This window comes from Mesoplodon densirostris, chromosome 10 (assembly GCF_025265405.1).
Source record: "Mesoplodon densirostris isolate mMesDen1 chromosome 10, mMesDen1 primary haplotype, whole genome shotgun sequence".
NCBI classification, from domain to species: Eukaryota; Metazoa; Chordata; class Mammalia; order Artiodactyla; family Ziphiidae; genus Mesoplodon; species Mesoplodon densirostris.
The window spans coordinates 84647841-84666703 of NC_082670.1; the positions used below are offsets into that span (position 1 = coordinate 84647841).

The 18863-nt window shown below is 44.0% G+C and overlaps 1 protein-coding gene across 6 annotated transcripts in view; it reads right to left on the reverse strand.

Moving 5' to 3' along the window:
* Positions 1-775: 775 nt before the first annotated feature.
* ADAMTS9 (ADAM metallopeptidase with thrombospondin type 1 motif 9) overlaps positions 776-18863 on the reverse strand; it is a 171761-nt gene continuing 153673 nt past the window's right edge. For 5 of the 6 annotated variants that reach the window (XM_060109130.1, XM_060109131.1, XM_060109129.1 and 2 more), the window contains 3 exons: positions 15516-15620; positions 4816-4910; positions 2459-2658 (listed from right to left, as the gene is read on the reverse strand). In XM_060109130.1, coding sequence (XP_059965113.1) covers positions 4821-4910; positions 15516-15620 — 195 coding nt within the window. In that variant the 3' untranslated portion in view covers positions 2459-2658; positions 4816-4820. Of the gene's footprint in view, positions 803-2458; positions 2659-4815; positions 4911-15515; positions 15621-18863 lie in introns of those variants that run through there. The other variant, XM_060109127.1, reaches the window with a different exon arrangement.

An 18863-nucleotide genomic window follows, 5' to 3' on the forward strand; every position in this document is an offset into this window, starting at 1 on the left:
CTTTTTAATGTGTAAGCCATTGCAGTCAGGTCTCTGTTATTATCAGCTGAACACAATTTCTAACTGATACAGAACCCATGGCTTTCATGCTTAAATGTGCTGATGCATATTTTGAGTGCAGCTATAGAAAACACAATCCCGCAAGGTAGACAGGAGGCATTTCAATAGCCTCATTTTACAGATCTTTATCCTACTAGGGTTCAGGATGCTACAGTTACTAGATGTCAGAGAAAGGACTAGAACCCCAGTGTCAGATGAAGCTGAGGGGTGATAAGGTACTATGCAACTATGGTGTGAACTATGGGATTTGGAGATTTTATACTTGCACACATGCATGTGCATGCAACCACATACACACACGCGGAATCTCCTGTGGATATGTGTTGCTTTTGCCTGTCTTCATACCATCTACCCTTTTCTGGTAACACAACCCTTCTCTTCTGGGACAGCTGGTCTTTCAACTGAAGTTGTTGATCACGTGCCTCTAGGTGGGCACATAATCCCAGCCGTCTTGACAATGTGATTGGTCCAGAAGTAGTCATGTAACCCAATCAGAGCCAAAGTTCCTTCTGAGACTGTCACTTATTCACTGTATGTGAACTTGGGCCCATGTGTATCTTGAAGGCTCTGTCTCCTTATTCAAAAAATGATGGTAAGTCTATTACCTGCTCCACTTGGTGGTTCTAAGAATGAGCCAAAACAACTTAATAAGGGGCCCCGGCATATGGTGGATATTCACTTACTATTAGCTGTTCATTAGATTTCTTTGGAAAGCTCTCAATTCCCAGGACACCGTCAGTCTCTAGAATAGAAACTACTGTTACATAATATTAACAATTAAGCCCCCAAACCCCACTTAAATCTATTCTGTTTGCTCACTTGTTCCCCATCACACAAACAAGAGGTTTCTGTCTCTGAGTTTCAGAATAACCACTTCAACTGATTTAAGTGATGAAAAGACAAACCTTGGGGACAGTCCCCATCCTTTATCTGTCTCCAGAATGGCAAACACAATCAATGGGATTAACAAAGTCTGCATTTTTTCTCAATCTGGCAATCTTAAAAACGAGATATGTTCACTCCAGTTTGAATCAGGAGTCCAGAAACCATGTGAAACACAAATGTTTGGATGTGGTCATGGTATTTATTCATAGTATATTTTCACAATGTATTAATAATGGAGGATAACACTTATTCATAAATTGATATAACTTCCTGGAGCACTCTGGAGTTTGTTTGGCTTTGGGGAATACTGCCAGGTTTCTCCTAATCTCTTTGGTTTTTGGAAATGGGAGGGCTTCTCAAATCGAGTGTCTGACATGGGCCATGACCTTTCTTCAATCAGGCTGGAAGGGCAGAAAGACCACGGCTTTGGCACTTCCATTTTGGAAAGGAGGAAAAAACAGGACTTCCAAAGAGGAATGGAATCCAAAGATTAATGGGCGATGAGAAAGACTCAGGCATCTTGTACTCCACAGTTCATTTCTTCTCATAAATGCCACCAATTACTGCAGCAGCCATGGACACTGGCAGGGTTTCAGGCTCATGGCTCAAAGGCGTCAAGTCACCAGCTAATGTTTTCATACAAAAGTCAATCCTGATGACTAAGAATCCGGTTCTGAGCGTCTCCAGGTGTGCTGGGGTGTCGAAGGTCACCCCCACCCCGTGCATCCTCTGTCACAATTGTTAACATAGACACCGTTTCAGAATATCTTGGCAAAACGCTGAGTGGCTCTCATTTGCTCAATGTTACTCTGTAATGAAGCTGCTTGGGGGACCCTCCATTTGACCACAGAGAGACCAAGGCACCATGAACTGAAGTAAAGTATTGATAAGAATAACAAACAAAGTCCAACTCTCTTCCCAAAAAGGCATGTCCGAAATAAGGGTAAACAGTTGGTCTTATTTTTTCCAAGTGATTCTGTCCACTGGAAGTTGTCCTTTAGCTTCTCCCTTTTATTAAAAGTGTTTACATTTCTGAGTCTGATGATCACTTAAATACATACAACATTAGCACCAAGGCAGCGACTTTTTTCCCAGAGATCACATGAAACTGAATAGATATTTAACATAATTAATAGCTGGTACAAACTGTGACATCACTGAATTACTGATTGGCTAATGATACGTTCCTAGAAATGCCAAAAATATCCTCATACGATTCTTGTAGCACCTTGATGGCGGCTAGGTTGTTTTTTAAAAACATTACGGTTTTAAAAAAGTAACAATAAAACATTTACAGATAGAAAGTAAACAATAGTGTACCGTGATAATGAAGGATCACTTTTGTCAAGGTACTACATATAATGTAGAGTACGTAAAATGCAGTGGTCTGACTGCAGGGGACAAAATAACGTGAAAGGCAGTCATAAAAGAATCATTTTACGTACAAAAATATTACATCACAATAAATAATTTCAAACATAAATATTAAACTTTACATCATAAGGATATTCCACATTTATATACACACACATATATACACGTGTATATATGTGTGTATATATGTATATATATATGCATATGTACACACACACACACAGGCATACAAGTCCTCACACACATACACGCTCACACACACACACACCCAAATTTTAAGGTGGAGGTATTTCATCACTATCCTTCATCCATCCCATAACGGCTTCCTCTTCAGAGCACCTGAAAACAAATGAACCAACCAGGAAATGTAAATCTTCTGTCTCAAATGACATAAGTCAAGAGAAGGTAAACCATACATTTTTACATATAGAACTTGAAAATAACACTTACTATTTTCTCTGGATTTTAAAAATAACACTTGCTACAAGGAACATGGAAATTCCAGGGGTGTATAAAGAATAAAATAAAAACCATTAGCCTGTGATTCCCCCAACCTGAGTTAATGTTCTTCAAATACTGCTGTATTTCCTTCTAGCCTTTTTTATACATGCACATAAATGTTATGTATCTGTGCTCACTCAAATGTTACTGTACATAAAATACATATAAAATTTACTTTATTGGATATAAAATATATAAAATACATATCCAATGGGAATCTCTAATGGATACCTGCTGACTCTGCCTGCCTCTCTCCCCTCTTTTCTGATAAACTCCTTCTGGTTCTTTGGCAACCATCCCTCTTCCAAATGAAGCTGTCTGTCAGTCACCCGACTCTAGGTGGGTATACGATCCCAGTCTCCTGGACATTGTGACTGGTTTGGAAATGGCGTGACAAATCAGAGCCAGAGTTCTTGTGCAGAATAGATGCCGGAGATGAGCATTTACTTGGAGCCATGAGCTGTAAAGATGATGTAAGCCTAGAACTGCCAGGGACCATGGTGTGGAGGAGATGATCTGCCTGAGAATGAAGCCACTTAAGAAGCAAGCATTGTTGATGAATGGAGAAAGAAAGAGTCCTGATGACTCTGAGCGTCTAGATCCAGCCATGCCTGAAGTCAGACCACTGCTTGGACATTTCAGTTACTTAAGACAGTAAGTTTCTTTTTCTTTTTCCTTCTCTTTTCCCCACCCCCCCCATGGCCTCCTGAAGTGGAAATAATCCTAATTTGAGATCATAAGGTTGAATATGGATTTTTTTTTTTTTTTTTTTTTTTTTGCAGTACGCGGACCTCTCACTGTTGTGGCCTCTCCCGTTGCAGAGCACAGGCTCCGGACGCGCAGGCTCAGCGGCCATGGCTCACGGGCCCAGCCGCTCCGCGGCATGTGGGATCTTCCCGGACTGGGGCACGAACCCGCGTCCCCTGCATTGGCAGGCGGACTCTCCACCACTGGGCCACCAGGGAAGCCCTGAATATGGATTTTTAATTAAACATTGACACTGATTCATAAGTGTCAACTAGATATTCCTTTGCCAGGATCTTGAAGAGCCTAACAGGGTAACGGGCTGCTGGAAGCTTGAGGGAAGTTGTAGGAGGGTCGCCTGAGTTGGCTGAGCCCTTGTACGTAAAAGGCACTGGGATGAGAAAAAGAGTGATCAGTTCAGTCCTCTGCCCAGCAGAGGGACAACTTGCTGGCATACTATAGTTACACCAGGAATTGTCAAACTTTAACAGGCACGACTCTCCTGCGGATTTGTTAAAATGCAGATTCTGACTCTGTAGGTCTAGAAGGAGGCCTGGGATTTTGCATTCCTAGTAAGTTCCCACGCGATGCGGATCATGCTGGTCCTTGGATCACACTGTGAGTTACAAGTGTGCGGAAGAGTACATTAACTGAGAGGCTCTGGGGTAGGACACTCCTGGGTTATTGCCAAGGGAATCCATCTGACCTTAAGCCAGCTACTTAATTGCTGTGGATCTCAGCTTGCATCTGTAAAATGAGGATAACAGCCCCAGACTGTGGCTTTGTTCTGAGGATTCACTGAAATAATGCCTGCCCGGCGCTCAGCATGGTGCCCGACACACAGTCAGGGCTTAATGAACGTCATTTATATTACACTTGTAACACTCCTTGGCAGTATTTCTCAAAGGGTGACCTGTGAGTTACCTGCATCAGAATTCCCTGCATTTTTAAAAATACAGGTTCTTGGATCCACCAGAGACTTAATGAAGCAGGACTTCTAGAGATGGAGCCCAGTGAGCAGCACTTTTAATAAGCACTACAGAGGAATGTGGTACAGGACGTCTAGGGACTGCATGTCCAAGAATGGAGAATAGATGGCCTTAGGCTCATGAGGATAGATGAGCAAGAGAGACAAAGATCAAATAGCACTGAGTCAGCTTCACCTGCCTAGGGGCAAAGGACCCGCCCGCATCTGCTCATCATTAGGCTACAGAAAGAATGAGACAGAGTCAGAGACAGACAGACACTTACCTTAACTATAAAACTCGAACCTCCAGGCCAGTGCCAGAGGATGGAGCACATTTTCCACAGTAACCACCGCATTTCCCTATGACTCGGGTACCATCCTGCAAAAAGATGCATCATCTTAGTCCACTGCTTGGCTCATGTTTCCAGGGCTTGCACTGGCTTTTAGGGAAATCATTCCTGTACACACAGTAGGTAGCACTTCTGAACAGAAGCGGGGCCCAACATCCTCACCATGGTCTAAAGCAGGGGCTGATGAATGATGGCCTGTGGGCCCCTGTTTTTGTATGGCCCACATCTTAGCAGATTACACTTCAGTTTTTCTGCCCTAGTGTTTTCTCATTCTCAAAGAGGATGAGAAAACACGAGAGCAGAAAAACTGAAGTGTAATTTGCCTGTACTTCTTCTACACAGACCATTCATGGAGACTAATTCTTTAGTCCCTTCACACTCAGCATGGTCTTCTCAAATAAACAACAACTGAAAAGTCTCAGTAATATCTACCTACTGATCAAGAACCAAAGGAAACCACTAGAAGAACTGCTTTGCTTTTTTTTTAAATTAAATTTATTTATTTTTATTTATTTTTGGCTGTGTTGGATCTTTGTTGCTGTGCGTGGGCTTTCTCTAGTTGCGGCGAGCTGGGGCTACTCTTCGTTGCGGTGCGCGGGCTTCTCACTGCGGTGGCTTCTCTTGTTGCAGAGCACGGGCTCTAGGCCCATGGGCTTTAGTAGTTGTGGCACGCGGGCTCAGTAGTTGTGGCTCATGGGCTCTAGAGCGCAGGCTCAGTAGTTGTGGAGCACGGGCTTAGTTGCTCAGTGGCATGTAGTATCTTCCCAGACCAGGGCTCGAACCCACGTCCCCTGGGCAGGCGGATTCTTAACCACTGTGCCACCAGGGAAGTTCTTTGCATTTTAACTGATTATTGATGTAGCTCCCAATGTTAAGAACAGCATTTATATTTTATAGTTAAGAAGCACACCAAGAATACTATTTTTTGATATGTGGAAATGATATAACATTCAAATTTTAGGGTCCATAAAGTTTTACTGGAACACAGCCACGCCCATTCATTCCCCTCATGTCTGTGGCTGCTTTCACGTTACTTCAGCAGGGGTGAGTGGTCAAGATGGCCCTTGCAGCCTCACGCTGCTACTCTGCACACATGTTACAGTGTAATGTGATAGTGTTTTGAGTGCCATGAGTGTTGCTATATAATAACATTTTCTTTCATTTCTTTTATTACCAGTATATGTCAAAACAAGAAAAGAAGACAAAAGTAGACTTTACTATTGCACTTTATTTTTTTAAGATTTTTTTTTTGATGTGGACCATTTTTTAAAGTCTTTATTGAATTTGTTACAACATTGCTTCCATTTTATGTTTTGTTTTTTTTGGCCATGAGGCATGTGGGTTCTTACCTCCCCGACCAGGGATAGAACCCGCACCGCCTGCATTGGAAGGTGAAGTCTTAACCACTGGACTGCCAGGGAAGTCCTGACTATTGCACTTTTTTTTTTTTTTTTTTTTTTTCTTTTTGCGGTATGTGGGCCTCTCACTGTTGTGGCCTCTCCCGTTGCGGAGCACAGGCTCCGGATGCGCAGGCCCAGCGGCCATGGCCCACGGGCCCAGCCGCTCCGCGGCATATGGGATCCTCCCAGACCGGGGCACGAACCCGTATCCCCTGCATCGGCAGGCGGACTCTTAACCACTGCGCCACCAGGGAGGCCCTGACTATTGCACTTTTAAGGTACAGTAGTATGTCGATTATTCTGTTGTCACATTTAGATGGCAAAGCACTGTGTTCATCATGCAACGGCACTGCAGCTGTGCTAAAAGAATACAATATGCCAACATCACCACATTCAGCATGTGTCACAATATTCCCAACTCACAGGAGAGCAACAGTCAAGAATTTAGAAAACTCTGGACTTCTCTGGTGGCGCAGTGGTTGAGAGTCCACCTGCCGATGCAGTGGACACGGGTTCGTTCCCTGGTCTGGGAAGATCCCACATGCCACGGAGCGGCTGGGCCCGTGAGCCATGGCCGCTGAGCCTGCGCGTCCGGAGCCTGTGCTCCTCAATGGGAGAGGCCACAACAGTGAGAGGCCCATGTACCGCAAAAAAAAAAAAAAAAAAAAAAAAAAAAAAAAAAAAAAAAGAATTTAGAAAACTTAGAACAGAATATCTCACCATAGTGTAATTCTTCACAAAAATAAAAAATCAAACCCAGTAAGAATAAAAGATGAAAATGTGTAAGTTTCCAAATGGCTCATTTGTTAGCAAAACAAATGTTTTCTTTGAGTTAATGATATCTTGTTTAATTGTAATTGCTGAAGAAATGTGTCCAGAGAAAATCAACTTGTTTAAGACTGTTATCCTTTTGGTAAGACCAGTTGCTCAACAATTTAATGACATTTGGGAGCCGCATCAACAATCAATTAAAAAACAAAGCAAATAATTGGAGTGGTTTCCTTTGGCTTTTGGTGAGTAGATAGATTTTACTGATACTCTTCAGTTGTTTATTTGAGGAGACCATGCTGAGCTTGAAGCGATCAAAGAATTAGTCTCCATGAATGGTCTGTGTGGAAGTATTTCAAAGAGGTTGAGAAGACACCAGCGCAGAAAAACTGAAGTGTAATCTGCTAAGATGCGTTCACAACTAATCATGGTAAGAAATATGTGCGGAGCGGGAAAAGCTTTAGTTGGACCGATTTACAAAGCTTGTGAAAACGTAAGATGTTTAAAGCCTGGGATTATTCATTGTGGAAAATACATGGACCTACCTGGTGTTACAGAACCAGTGGTGTTAATAATGAACTTCTTTTTCTATCATAAACTTAACCTGCATCAGTTTTGGAAATTTGGCGTCAGGACCAGAAGCTGAATACCCTGACTTATCCTAACACACAGCAGATTGATGACTCAGCAGTGGTAAAGTTTTATTGTGAATTTTGAGCTCAGGGCTGGGATTAAAAATTTTCTGAAGAAGAACTGTTCTCAATCACTGCCACTGAACACTTAATGGCTTTGGACATTATCTTTTGCTACTGACTTGATAATGTTTCTTAATGAATGGTAGCTAAAATTACAAGGCAAAAACTGCACTTATAGGCAAAGTTATACTGTGGTAAAGTCATTTCAATAACTCTAACATCGTTTGAATCATAAATCATGTTAAGGCAGGTTGCACACTTCCCACTCTGTCAAATGTTAAAACAAGAAGCTTTATCGCTATTCCACGTACATTTATTATAGTGGATATATTTTCTGAGCGTGAAATACAGTTCCAGCAGTATTTTTTGGGCTTGGAGGTAAGCGCAAAGGAAATTTTCATATTTCAAAATCCATCTAATGAGGTAATTGAGGAGCTTCCATCTCACCTTCAATTACAAGTGATTCATCTGTAATGTAATGACACGCTGAAAGGCAGATATCAAGTGAAAAATCTAATAGAATTCTACCAACGCCTGCCAAGGCATGAATATGGTCAATTAAAATGATATGGTTGTGGACAACATAAGTCTTTGGCAATACCTATCCCTGCAAAATGACATTTATAAAGATGAAGTACAGAAAATCTCATTTCAGATCAGCATTAACAAATAAACATTTAGAATCAATTTTGACAGCAGAGAACACTAATTAAGCAAAATGTTGTCCTCTCTCAATATTTCATACTTTTCCTTGGTAGATCTGGATAACAAAAATTTATACTCAATTATTATTACACTTTGAATTTAATCCCTAAAATTTTTACGTCAATTTGTTTTTGCTCTTGTCATATAAATACATATGTATTATCAATGATTTTTACCTCTTGGCTGGCAAAGACTAAAATATTTACTAGCTGGTCCTTTACAGAAAAAGTTTGCTGAACCCTGGTCTCCAGCCTTGTACGGGCTGCCCCTGCCTGCCTGTCTGGATTTGTCTTGTCCCATCTTTCCTCTCTACTCCCCCTCCTCCGCATTTCTTTGGGTTGTTCTTCTAACATGCCTCTTATAACATAGGGCCTTTGCACATGCTACTCCTCTCACTGGAACTTTCTTCCCTCTCCCTCTCTGTGTGCACTGGACCACCCAACTTTTGCCTGGTGAATTCTTCAGAACCCAGCCCAGAGGCTACTTCCCCTGAGAAACCTTTCTGACGCAGTTACCTGCTGCACAGCACCCTATAACATGGGGTAGTTCTCTCTTTATGTCTGTCTTCCCCCTAGAATGTAAGCCCCATGATGGCAAGGCCACTGCCTTGTTAAAATCCAAGGGTTTCCAGAAGCTAGCTGTGTGTGGCTCATGACGGTCTTAATACACATCTGGTGAATGAGTGAAAGAAGAAGGCTGAACAAGTACACTCTTCTTGGTGAACTGCAATTCAAATGGTCCTGCTAATCAGTCCCCTCAATGCTTCCCCATGCTATGAAAAGCTCCTTGTTTCATTGTGGCACCATATCCCAGTCTGTAAATTACCAGGTCATATGAGCCACCCCCTACCCCTGACTGCTGAACAAGGTTTGGCATCTAAGGTGTTTTACATTTTCCTCTACTGGGACTAACACTGGTGTGAACCATACTTCTGCATGCATTTCAGGATATCTTTGGGCTGTATTTGATTCATATGGTCAAACTATGAAAGTCTCTTGAAAACAATGGATACTCTCACTTAAAAAAAAAAGAAAAAGAGGGCTTCCGTGGTGGCGCAGTGGTTGAGAGTCCGCCTGCCGATGCAGGGGACATGGGTTTGCGCCCCGGTCCGGGAAGATCCCACATGCTGCGGAGCGGCTGGGCCCGTGAGCCATGGCCGCTGAGCCTGCGCATCTGGAGCCTGTGCTCCGCAACGGGAGAGGCCACAACAGTGAGAGGCCCGCGTACCGCAAAAAAAAAAAAAAAAGAAAAAAAGAAAAAAGAAAAGGAAAGAGAAGAAACTTTCCAATTTTGCCGAAAAAAAAAACCAAACAGAAAAAATAGTTCTACTCTTTTAAAAATTCGCATGTTTTTGATTATGAGTGAGGTTAAGTTGGCAGATCGATTTCTACCACCCTACTTGGTCTTGGTTTTAGGGAACCCTGTTAGTTTTGGAGCTAGTCTGACATTACCAACTAGATTTGATGCTAGACCAACTGGTTGTCTAGCCAGGAACTTTTTCCCTAAGCTGAAGTATAGGTCTGGTGGCCCTAAGGATGCTGACATAGTAGGAATGTCTTTTGTCTCATCAAAGCTTATTTTTTACCCAAACTCTTCCTGCCCTGGCAGCAGAGATCAGGTTGCCTCAGGCTTGTATCATGTCTTTAATAACCTCTTTAAACCTCAGTTTCCTGGTGCATCTGTAAAATGGGGATAATATGTCTCCCCTTATAGGTTTGCTGCAAATGAAAGAAAGCATACAAAGTGCTCAGCATAGCAGTTGGCCTAATGTAATACTCTGTAAGTATTAGTGATCATTGTCATAAAGGTGTTTTTTATGTGTGGATTACCATCATAGCCTGTTCTCCTGGAGATGAGGAACAGTCTGAGTAATTACAAAATTGCTGATACCAACTCTGCAATGTTCTTGCTATTGCATTAACTAGGACTCAGTTTGATTTAGGTAAAGGCTGAACTAAAACTTATTTCTATTACAGAATTAAAAAAATATACTACGAAAATGAATAGCATAAACATGATTGTCATGGAAACAGTGCCTATTTCAGAGAAAAATGGTATGTTTTCCAGTATTTTTGAAGCACCTGCTCCCATACAATGAAACACTAATTGGAAATCATTTTTATTTCTTCATTAAAGCAAGCCCTCTAAAAATCTCTTTCCAATAAATATTTTGTTAGTAGAGTTTGAGCTTTTACATATAATTAAAATGAATGACCTCTGTTCCATTAAGAACAGTTTATAGGGCTTCTCTGGTGGCAAAGTGGCTAAGAATCTGCCTGCCAATGCAGGGGACACGGCTTCGAGCCCTGGCCTGGGAAGATCCCACATGCCGCGTAGCAACTAAGCCCGTGCACCACAACTACTGAGCCCGCGTGCTACAGCTACTGGGCCCGCGTGCCACAGCTACTGATGCCTGCATGCCTAGAGTCCATGCTCCACAACAAGAGAAGCCACTGCAATGAGAAGCCCGCGCACCGCAACGAAGAGTAGCCCCTGCTTGCCGCAACTAGAGAAAAGCCTGCACGCAGCAACAAAGGCCCAACACGGCCAAAAATAAATAAATAAAATAAATAAATTTATTTAAAAAAAAGAATAGTTTATAGTTCATACTTTTCACTCATTTCTCTGCTTTTTGCAGTCAATATGACCAAGGTAGGTTGACTCATGTAATTTAGCAAAGCCAACACATCTTTGATGGAAATGTGCTTATTTGCATTTCTCTGGAGTATGCTGGGGATGAAACTGCCCATAAAACACAGTATTTGTTTTTGTTCTTTTTGGACTATAGTCCTAATCACACATATATATGAATATATGTATAAACATCTAATTTCTATGGGTTCGTACAGAATAAAATGTATGCATATATAAAAGGTAGTTTCACTCTACTTGTCTGTAATATGATTCTCATACTTGGTGGATAATTGGATTTTCACAAATGAATTGTGGGTTAGGAAGGCAGCTTATGGTAGATAAACAAGGACTGATACTATGCTTGCTGTGTGCGTGCACACACACAGGTATTTATCATGTGACCTTAACTCCACCGGTTGCAAACGAACTAAAAGATTTTTAGGAACTGAGTCCATCTCCCTGCAACTTTCATTAATTTTTAATTTCAAAGCAATTCTTCCATTTACAGCTCTTCCCTTAGAATGAGGAATGACCGTTGGGCCCCAAGGCCAGGTACCTCAGAAACACAGCCCCCAGCTCCCTGTGGACCCTGCCCATCCACCAGGTACACGAAGCAGCACAGAGACCTGAGGGCACCTCTCCCATCCGGCCTAAATGAACCTCCCTTCACTGTGCCTGGCTCTGAAGGCCATTCTGGAACCTCCTCCTGGACAGAAGGCCAGACAACAGCTCTGAGAAGGGGCATCTTTCTGGGGGTGGGGGGATCGTCCAGATGGGGCCTGAGGACCCTTTCACGTCCTGAGCACGTTCATGAGTTGAGGATGCACAGAATATCGCTGGCAAAGGAGCTCAGAACGCCAACCTGTTCTCTCCAATCTCACAACCGGGCCAAGCCCCCCTTTCTGTCTGGCTCCCCCTCACACACAAGCGGAATAGAAACTTGGTATCCCTAAGTCAAGCCAGTACAGCTGAAGCATCTGTCTAGAGGTCCATCCCTGGGTCCAGGGGGCGTCCCACATGCCTTACTCCCAGGTCGGGTAGGGCCCACATGGAGAAAATCCATGCGGTGCAGTGGGGGCCAGCCAGGTCCAGGCTTAGCCTCTGCTCAGGCTGCAGTCCCCTGTCCTTCCATTGCTAGCAAGCCTGCTTCCTTCATCACCTTGACCAATCCTGCAACCTTACAGCAAGCCTCAGGCCTATGAAAATGTTGTAACATTAACAGCTAATACTTACTGCACCCCTGCTGCCTGCCCAGTGACACGCAAACAGCTTTATCATCCTATTTCATTTATGCTCCGCAAGAACCCAACTGGGTAAGGACCATCAGGATCCCCATTTTATGCGTGAAGAAACTGAGACCCCTGAGAAGTTAAATAACTTGCCCGAGATGGCAAGGCTAGTAACAGCACGTCCAGCGATCTGACTTAAGGGTCTGGGGCTTAACCTCTATCCTCTGCAGCCTCTGTGGGCTTTGATTTCAGTACCCTCCCAAGAATCTGATGAGAAAGCTGGAGGAATGGGATTGAAAGCATATAAATTGCCCAATACATAGGGGCTATTTCAATAACAAAAATCATTATTTTTATACACATACAGGCAGGCAAGAATGAACCTTGACACTGGGTCTTGTTTTTACCAGGTTTGTTCCTGCTGGTGAGACCACGTTCCTGCCCTGCATGTGGTTCTGGTAATTCAGTTTTACCCTGAATGACTAGAGTTTTCCTTTAGTTTCGCTTGGGGAAAACATTTCATCGCCAAGCGGGTTTAGAAAATGGAGGGTTTCGTTGTGTTTTTCTCTCATTAGCTCCCAGCAGAAAAGTAAAGGAAAGTGAGAGTGATGATGTGAGGGGTGAATCAAAGCAGGGCTATTTGGAGAAGAGATGAGGACTGGCCAGGATCTGCATGCCGTAGAGGAGACCAGCCTCGGTCCCTCAGAAGCAAGACGGGTCTAAGTCATGGTGGGAGCAGGACATTACACACTTTTCCAAAGTGTGTTCCATGGACCACTGGTAATTCAGGGAAATTAAAAGGTATAACTTTGAAAAGAAGGCTCTGTGGTTGGTTTAACTTAGGTCAGTGATTCCTAAAATATGATCCCAGACCAGGGCATCAGCATCACCTGGGAAACTGTTGAAAGTGTACATTTCAGGCCCCTCCCCAGGCTGGCTGTGTTTTAGCAAGTCCTGGCCCAAGTTTGAGAACGAATGATTTAGGGAAATGCTGGTTTGAATAAAACCACACAGGTTTCCCTCCTGTACACTTTATTCCAACCTAAAACACACACATGCTTACCACGACTCTTCAAGAAGGAAATAAAATATACAATTTTTCCAAGTGTCTTTGCCTGAGGGAGCCTATTTTCATGGAGTATCCCTAGGGGATGCTGCTCTGTGGACCGCGTAGCAGGTCAGGCACACAAAGCATCATTTCTCGGGGCTGCTAGGAGCTAGAGATTGCTCAGTTCTGGCTCCTGGGGATTCATAAGGAGTGCTCGACAGACCCTTGAGATTAATTTTGAGCTCAGGCTCTCTGAGCTGTCATGGAACACCAAGATTTAAAAAAAAAAAAAAAAGTGCTGACAGGCAATTATGAAACCAATTCCCTTCAACACAGGTGTAATCCCCCAAAAGCTGGGGAAACAGCCAGCCCATCTTGGCAGGGCAGTAATCTTTATCTCCACAAGGTGGCGCTCCCGGCTATAATTATATGGTTAGGTTCTGGATGAAAACTGCAGTAATGACACTGACGAACAGAATGGAAACTCAGATTACAGTTTACACAGATGGCTTTCTCTATAATCATGCTTTAAGTCTGACCACATTTTGGTCAATTAATTTTTTTGTTTGTTCCTCTCAGTCACTGAAACATAATATATAGCAGGAGCAGGGGAAGAACATAATTTCAGGACACAGTGTAAAGCACACATTCTCAAGTACGTGTGTTGCCTCGCAGCTCTCTTTACCCCTTTCAGTACAAGAAAAAAAATTTAATGATTAATTTATAAGCAATCGATATGGTCATTTAGTTAATCAGATTTGAAGGAGCTGATTGGCTTAGATAGATAAAAGAGGGAGTGAGAGAGATTTTTTGGTTTGTTTTTTCCCCAAAGACACAAATTTAACACTGGAAGCTAAAAGAAGGGATCAGGAACCTCTGAGATTTTCCCCGGACGTCATAATTGATGTTCCTTCCCTTCCTTGGTGGAAGCAGCTTGATTGAGCTGTTTCCTTGTGTTCCGACTTTGATAGGGTTTAGCAAATAAAAATACCAGACACCCAGTCAGATGTGAATTTCAGATAAACAACACATACTGTTTTTTTAGAATAAGTATGTCCCATGCGATGTTTCAGACATGATTACAGTTAAAAAAAAATCTTGTTTATGTGAAATTCAGATTTAACGGGGCATCCTATATTTTGTCTTGCAACCTCACCTTAGAGGTCCTCCAGTCCTTCCCGTCCTCTTCTTTTTCCTCCCTTACTCACTTTCCTGAGACTGGGAGGCAGAGGTCACAGCTGAGGCAGGACTGGGGCCACAGGCCACACCCCATTAAGTTTTACATTTGCCTGCGGGTCAGGCTCCTTCCCCACATCCTGGCAACTTCTAGGCTGGAAAGGGCAGGGCTTTCTGCCCCCGCTTATGCATTAGAGTCACCTGGGGAATTTCAAATTCCCCCGAGATTCCCCTTCAGTGAATCTGGGTAGGGCCCGGGCACATGCATTTTAAACCTTCCCAAGTGATTCTTATATACAGTCACGCTGAGCAACAGTACGCAAATCAGAGCGTCGCAAGCTGTACTGTGCTCAGGAAGCATCTGGGGCCTTGTTCAGCTGCAGGTCCTGCTCAGAAGCTCTGGGCCCCCAGAAACTGCGTTGTCAACAAGCTCCCAGGCAATGTGGGTGCTCTGGGGGGAATCGATCCCACCTTGAGCAGCAAGACTTTAGAGCCTGAAAAGCTGACTTGGAGAGCCCATGTTTCTCTTAATTCTCCAGAAACCCTCCTCATGAATCACCCCTTCTTCCAGCCCTGTTTGTATTTCAATTCTTCTGATACAGACGGACATCACTGTCCCTAAGCTCACATAGGTGAATTGCATGTTGGCTAATTAACTGCAAGGTGTCTGAGCCACACACTCCCTTAGAGGCTGCTGGCTACTTTCAGCTTCCTAGTTAGGCATCCTCCTAATTGCTCCAATGGTTCACGGGTTCACATCTCCAGGAAGAATTCACCAGAAGGGAAGCAAGACTCTCTGCTCCACGCACCTGTACACGCTTCAACCTTCGATTTATGTCCTAAATTTTCTTGCTGACACTTTGTAAAATGGTTTGAGGAAGTGGGAAAGCATACCCATTACTTTTAGCACCACCACCTCACAGGGAGGGAGGAAGGAAGAGAAAACAAAACCCAGCCCCCAACCCATCGGTAACCTTACCGGCGACTTCTTAATGTCAGAGACGGCATAATTCCCTTGGGAGATCCATCTGGCAGAATCAGTTAGAGACAGGCCGGTTCCGTAAAGGTTGATGCTAAAACGACCCTGGAATAAATGGCCAACGAAAAAGATTTTTAGACCACGTGACGTCCCAAGCAAAGGCCACACAATAAAAGGGAACTTGGAGAAAGATGTTAATTAATTATGATAGCTACTAATGACTGAGGGTTCTTTTGGGCGGGGGGAGAGTGGAGTTGTGAACCAGGCACTTTACATGCATCATCTCATCCATCCTCGCAAGAGCTCTTAGAAGGGGATTTTCTTTACAGAGGGGGACAGCGAGGCCCGGCGCAGGTGATTAACTTCTCCACGAGACACTGAGAACCCAACTCACATTTTCCTGACTTCAAAGTCCTCGCTCTCAACTACCGTTATTCTGCGTCCCTAACTCAGCAATCCTGATGTTGCTTACAATTATCAGATTCCTTCAGGAACAAAATGCCACAGTGTAATTTTTCTAACAAGATCTCGCTGCCAAAGCTTCCTTGGGTTTCAGCTCCCCGCGGCGCTGAGCACGCCGCGTCCTAAGCACAGCGGGGCGGGACTTCAAAGCAGAGGCGCGTTCTCTGGAGCTGCCAGTAGAGGGCGCGCGCGGCCTGCTCTGGACCGCAGGGGACCCGCCACCGCTACCAGGCCCAAGGAACCTAGACCTCCCAGCCCCGCTCTGGGATTCCTTTCCAAACGTGGCCTCGGGTGTTTCCATTTTTATGTCCAATGAGACGCTGCAGCAGAGAATCTCTCTTGCTTTCTCCATTTGTCTCTGTGTGTTTCTCTCGCAGAAATGACTCCACAAAGGCATCTAAAATAGATTCTTGAGGTTTCCTACTCCACCATGAACAGTTTCGGAGTTAAAAATGTTCTTTCTCCGCAGACGTGGGTGAAGGCTTCCTCTCTGAGCCTTACCACCCGGTTCTTTGTCAAAACGGTCTTTAATAAATCAAGGAGAGCAGCAAGGTGGAGACTCACATCCAATCAGACCTCAGCGTAAATTCAGCTTTTTCACCTGAACATATTATTACCCTGTAAGAACCTCAGTTTGTCCATCTGTAAAATGGAAGGTAATACGAGTGCCTCCTTCAGAGTAGTGTAGTGAGGGACTAAATGAAATTAGCCGTGGAGTGAACGCCTGGTACCTAGTAGATATTCAAAAATATTGATACCAGTCCTGCATTTTCTAATTGTTTTGTAAGTGCTAGTTTTCTCTCTCTAATATAACAGTAAGCTTATTGAGGGGAGGGACTAGGTATTGCTTTATTTAAATCAGTTATGGTTTGTAACATGTGACTAGGCACTTGATATTTAGAGTCTTAACTAAATATTACATCCTAGCTCTTCCACGAAGACTTCCGGGATTAGGTGCAACTTGGAGGTTTCCTCTCCATGTCGGTTCCATAAATACTTGCTAAGCAGAGTTTATGAACTCTTTAGGAGCCTTAAATTCCACATCTGGACCCTGGGGACAAACAGGATTCCTATTCACAGAGGTGATGGGAGGATTTAGTTTGGTCTAAATCGGTGGATCTTTTTTTTTTTTTTTTTTCAGTACGCAGGCCTCTTACTGTTGTGGCCTCTCCCGTTGCGGAGCACAGGCTCTGGACGCGCAGGCTCAGCGGCCATGGCTCACGGGCCCAGCTGCTCCGTGTCATGTGGGATCCTCCCGGACCGGGGCACGAACCCATGTCCCCTGCATCGGCAGGGGGACCCTCAACCACTGCGCCACCAGGGAAGCCCAAAATCAGTGGATCTTATCAGAGGGCAACTTTGCTCCCAGGAGAAATTTGGCAGTCTCTGGAGACATTTTTGGTTGTTACGTCACAGCTAGTGTGTGTGTGTGTGTGTGTGTGTGTGTGTGTGTGTGTGTGCGCGCACGCGCGCGCACGCGCCACTAGCAGCTGGTGCAGACAGGCCCAGAGATATTGCTAAATATCCTACAGTGCACAGCATGATCTCCCACAACAGAGAATTATCCAGCCCAAAACATCAATCGTGCTGTGGTCTGGGGGATGAAATTATCCTAGAATCCTGACTCTTCTACCTTTAGTGCGACCTCAGGCAAGTGGCTTACCTCTCCTGAGCCCATCTGTAAAATGGGTTAATAAGACATAATCTGTGAATAAGAGTAGAAGGTATAACATACCTAGCTTATTACCTGGCAGAGAGTAGGTGAAATTTAAAAAATATTTTTGGAACTTGTTTTACAACAGTACTACACAGATGTTAGTGGTTGTTATGCTGAGTGGCTTCAGAAAGCAGGTATCCATGACCGTGGCTACACCGGAGGCTCAGCCTCCTTGCCCAGCCTCCTCAGACACGGGCTTCTACATGCTGTGTTAGCCCACCTGGCCATGTTCTTATCTTACTATCATTCCTGCCCTGAGGAGGGCGTCCACACCAGTCACAAATGCCCAGACCTCGTTGTTGCCAAGGATGCCCTCATCTCTCCTTCCCTATCCTGTTTCCCAACAAGACTGCCTGTTCTGCCTGCATCGCAGAAGGCAGACTTGATCTGCTTTGACGTCAAAGTCCTTAGAAGGTCCAGGCTTCTAGCCTGAGGATGCCCCTGGCTGATCTGGGTGTCCAGCGTCTGAGCACGTAGCCGAGCAGACTACTTGCTAGCTAGATCTGCCCTTTCAGAGCGAGTGATAAGCAAGAGTTTTTGTCCTTATTCTCTTCCTGGCCTTTTCAGGTTCAGGGATTTGCATTTTCAGCCAGCGTCCTAGTTGATAATTAGCACTCTAAAAGTTGAGTATCACCAGAGGAGTCAAGACCTACCGTCCTTTCTAGCTCCAGTCTGGGATATCTCTACCCCTAAAGGCCTTATCTTCAGGGTCTAAAGGGCATGAGAGTTTTAGCTACTATCTCTGTTGCTGATTTAAAAGAGTAAAGGTAATTAAGACATGCATACACTAGATGATCCAGAAAAGTTAGCCAAAGATGTATAATACCTCTGACAAATGGAGGTTTTGTTCTCTGTTGGACAAGGGTGAATGCTGCAAAAGTCTTGTCTGGAAACAGGATCAGCCAGGCATGTCTACCATCATGGATTTGAACTCAGACACACTTGGGATCAAATCCGGCCTCTACTGAGCACTAGTGTGGGTTTGGGTAAGTTACCCAATCTCTCCACACCTCAGTTTCCTCATCTGTCAAAAGGGGGCAACCTCATAGGATGCTGTGGATGATTAAATGCTACGCTGATTTACCAATGCTGAGCAGTGTCTCAAGTGTAGTAAACACTCAATAAACGCTATTAACACTGGCATCAGCAATGACAATGCTGCATCCACT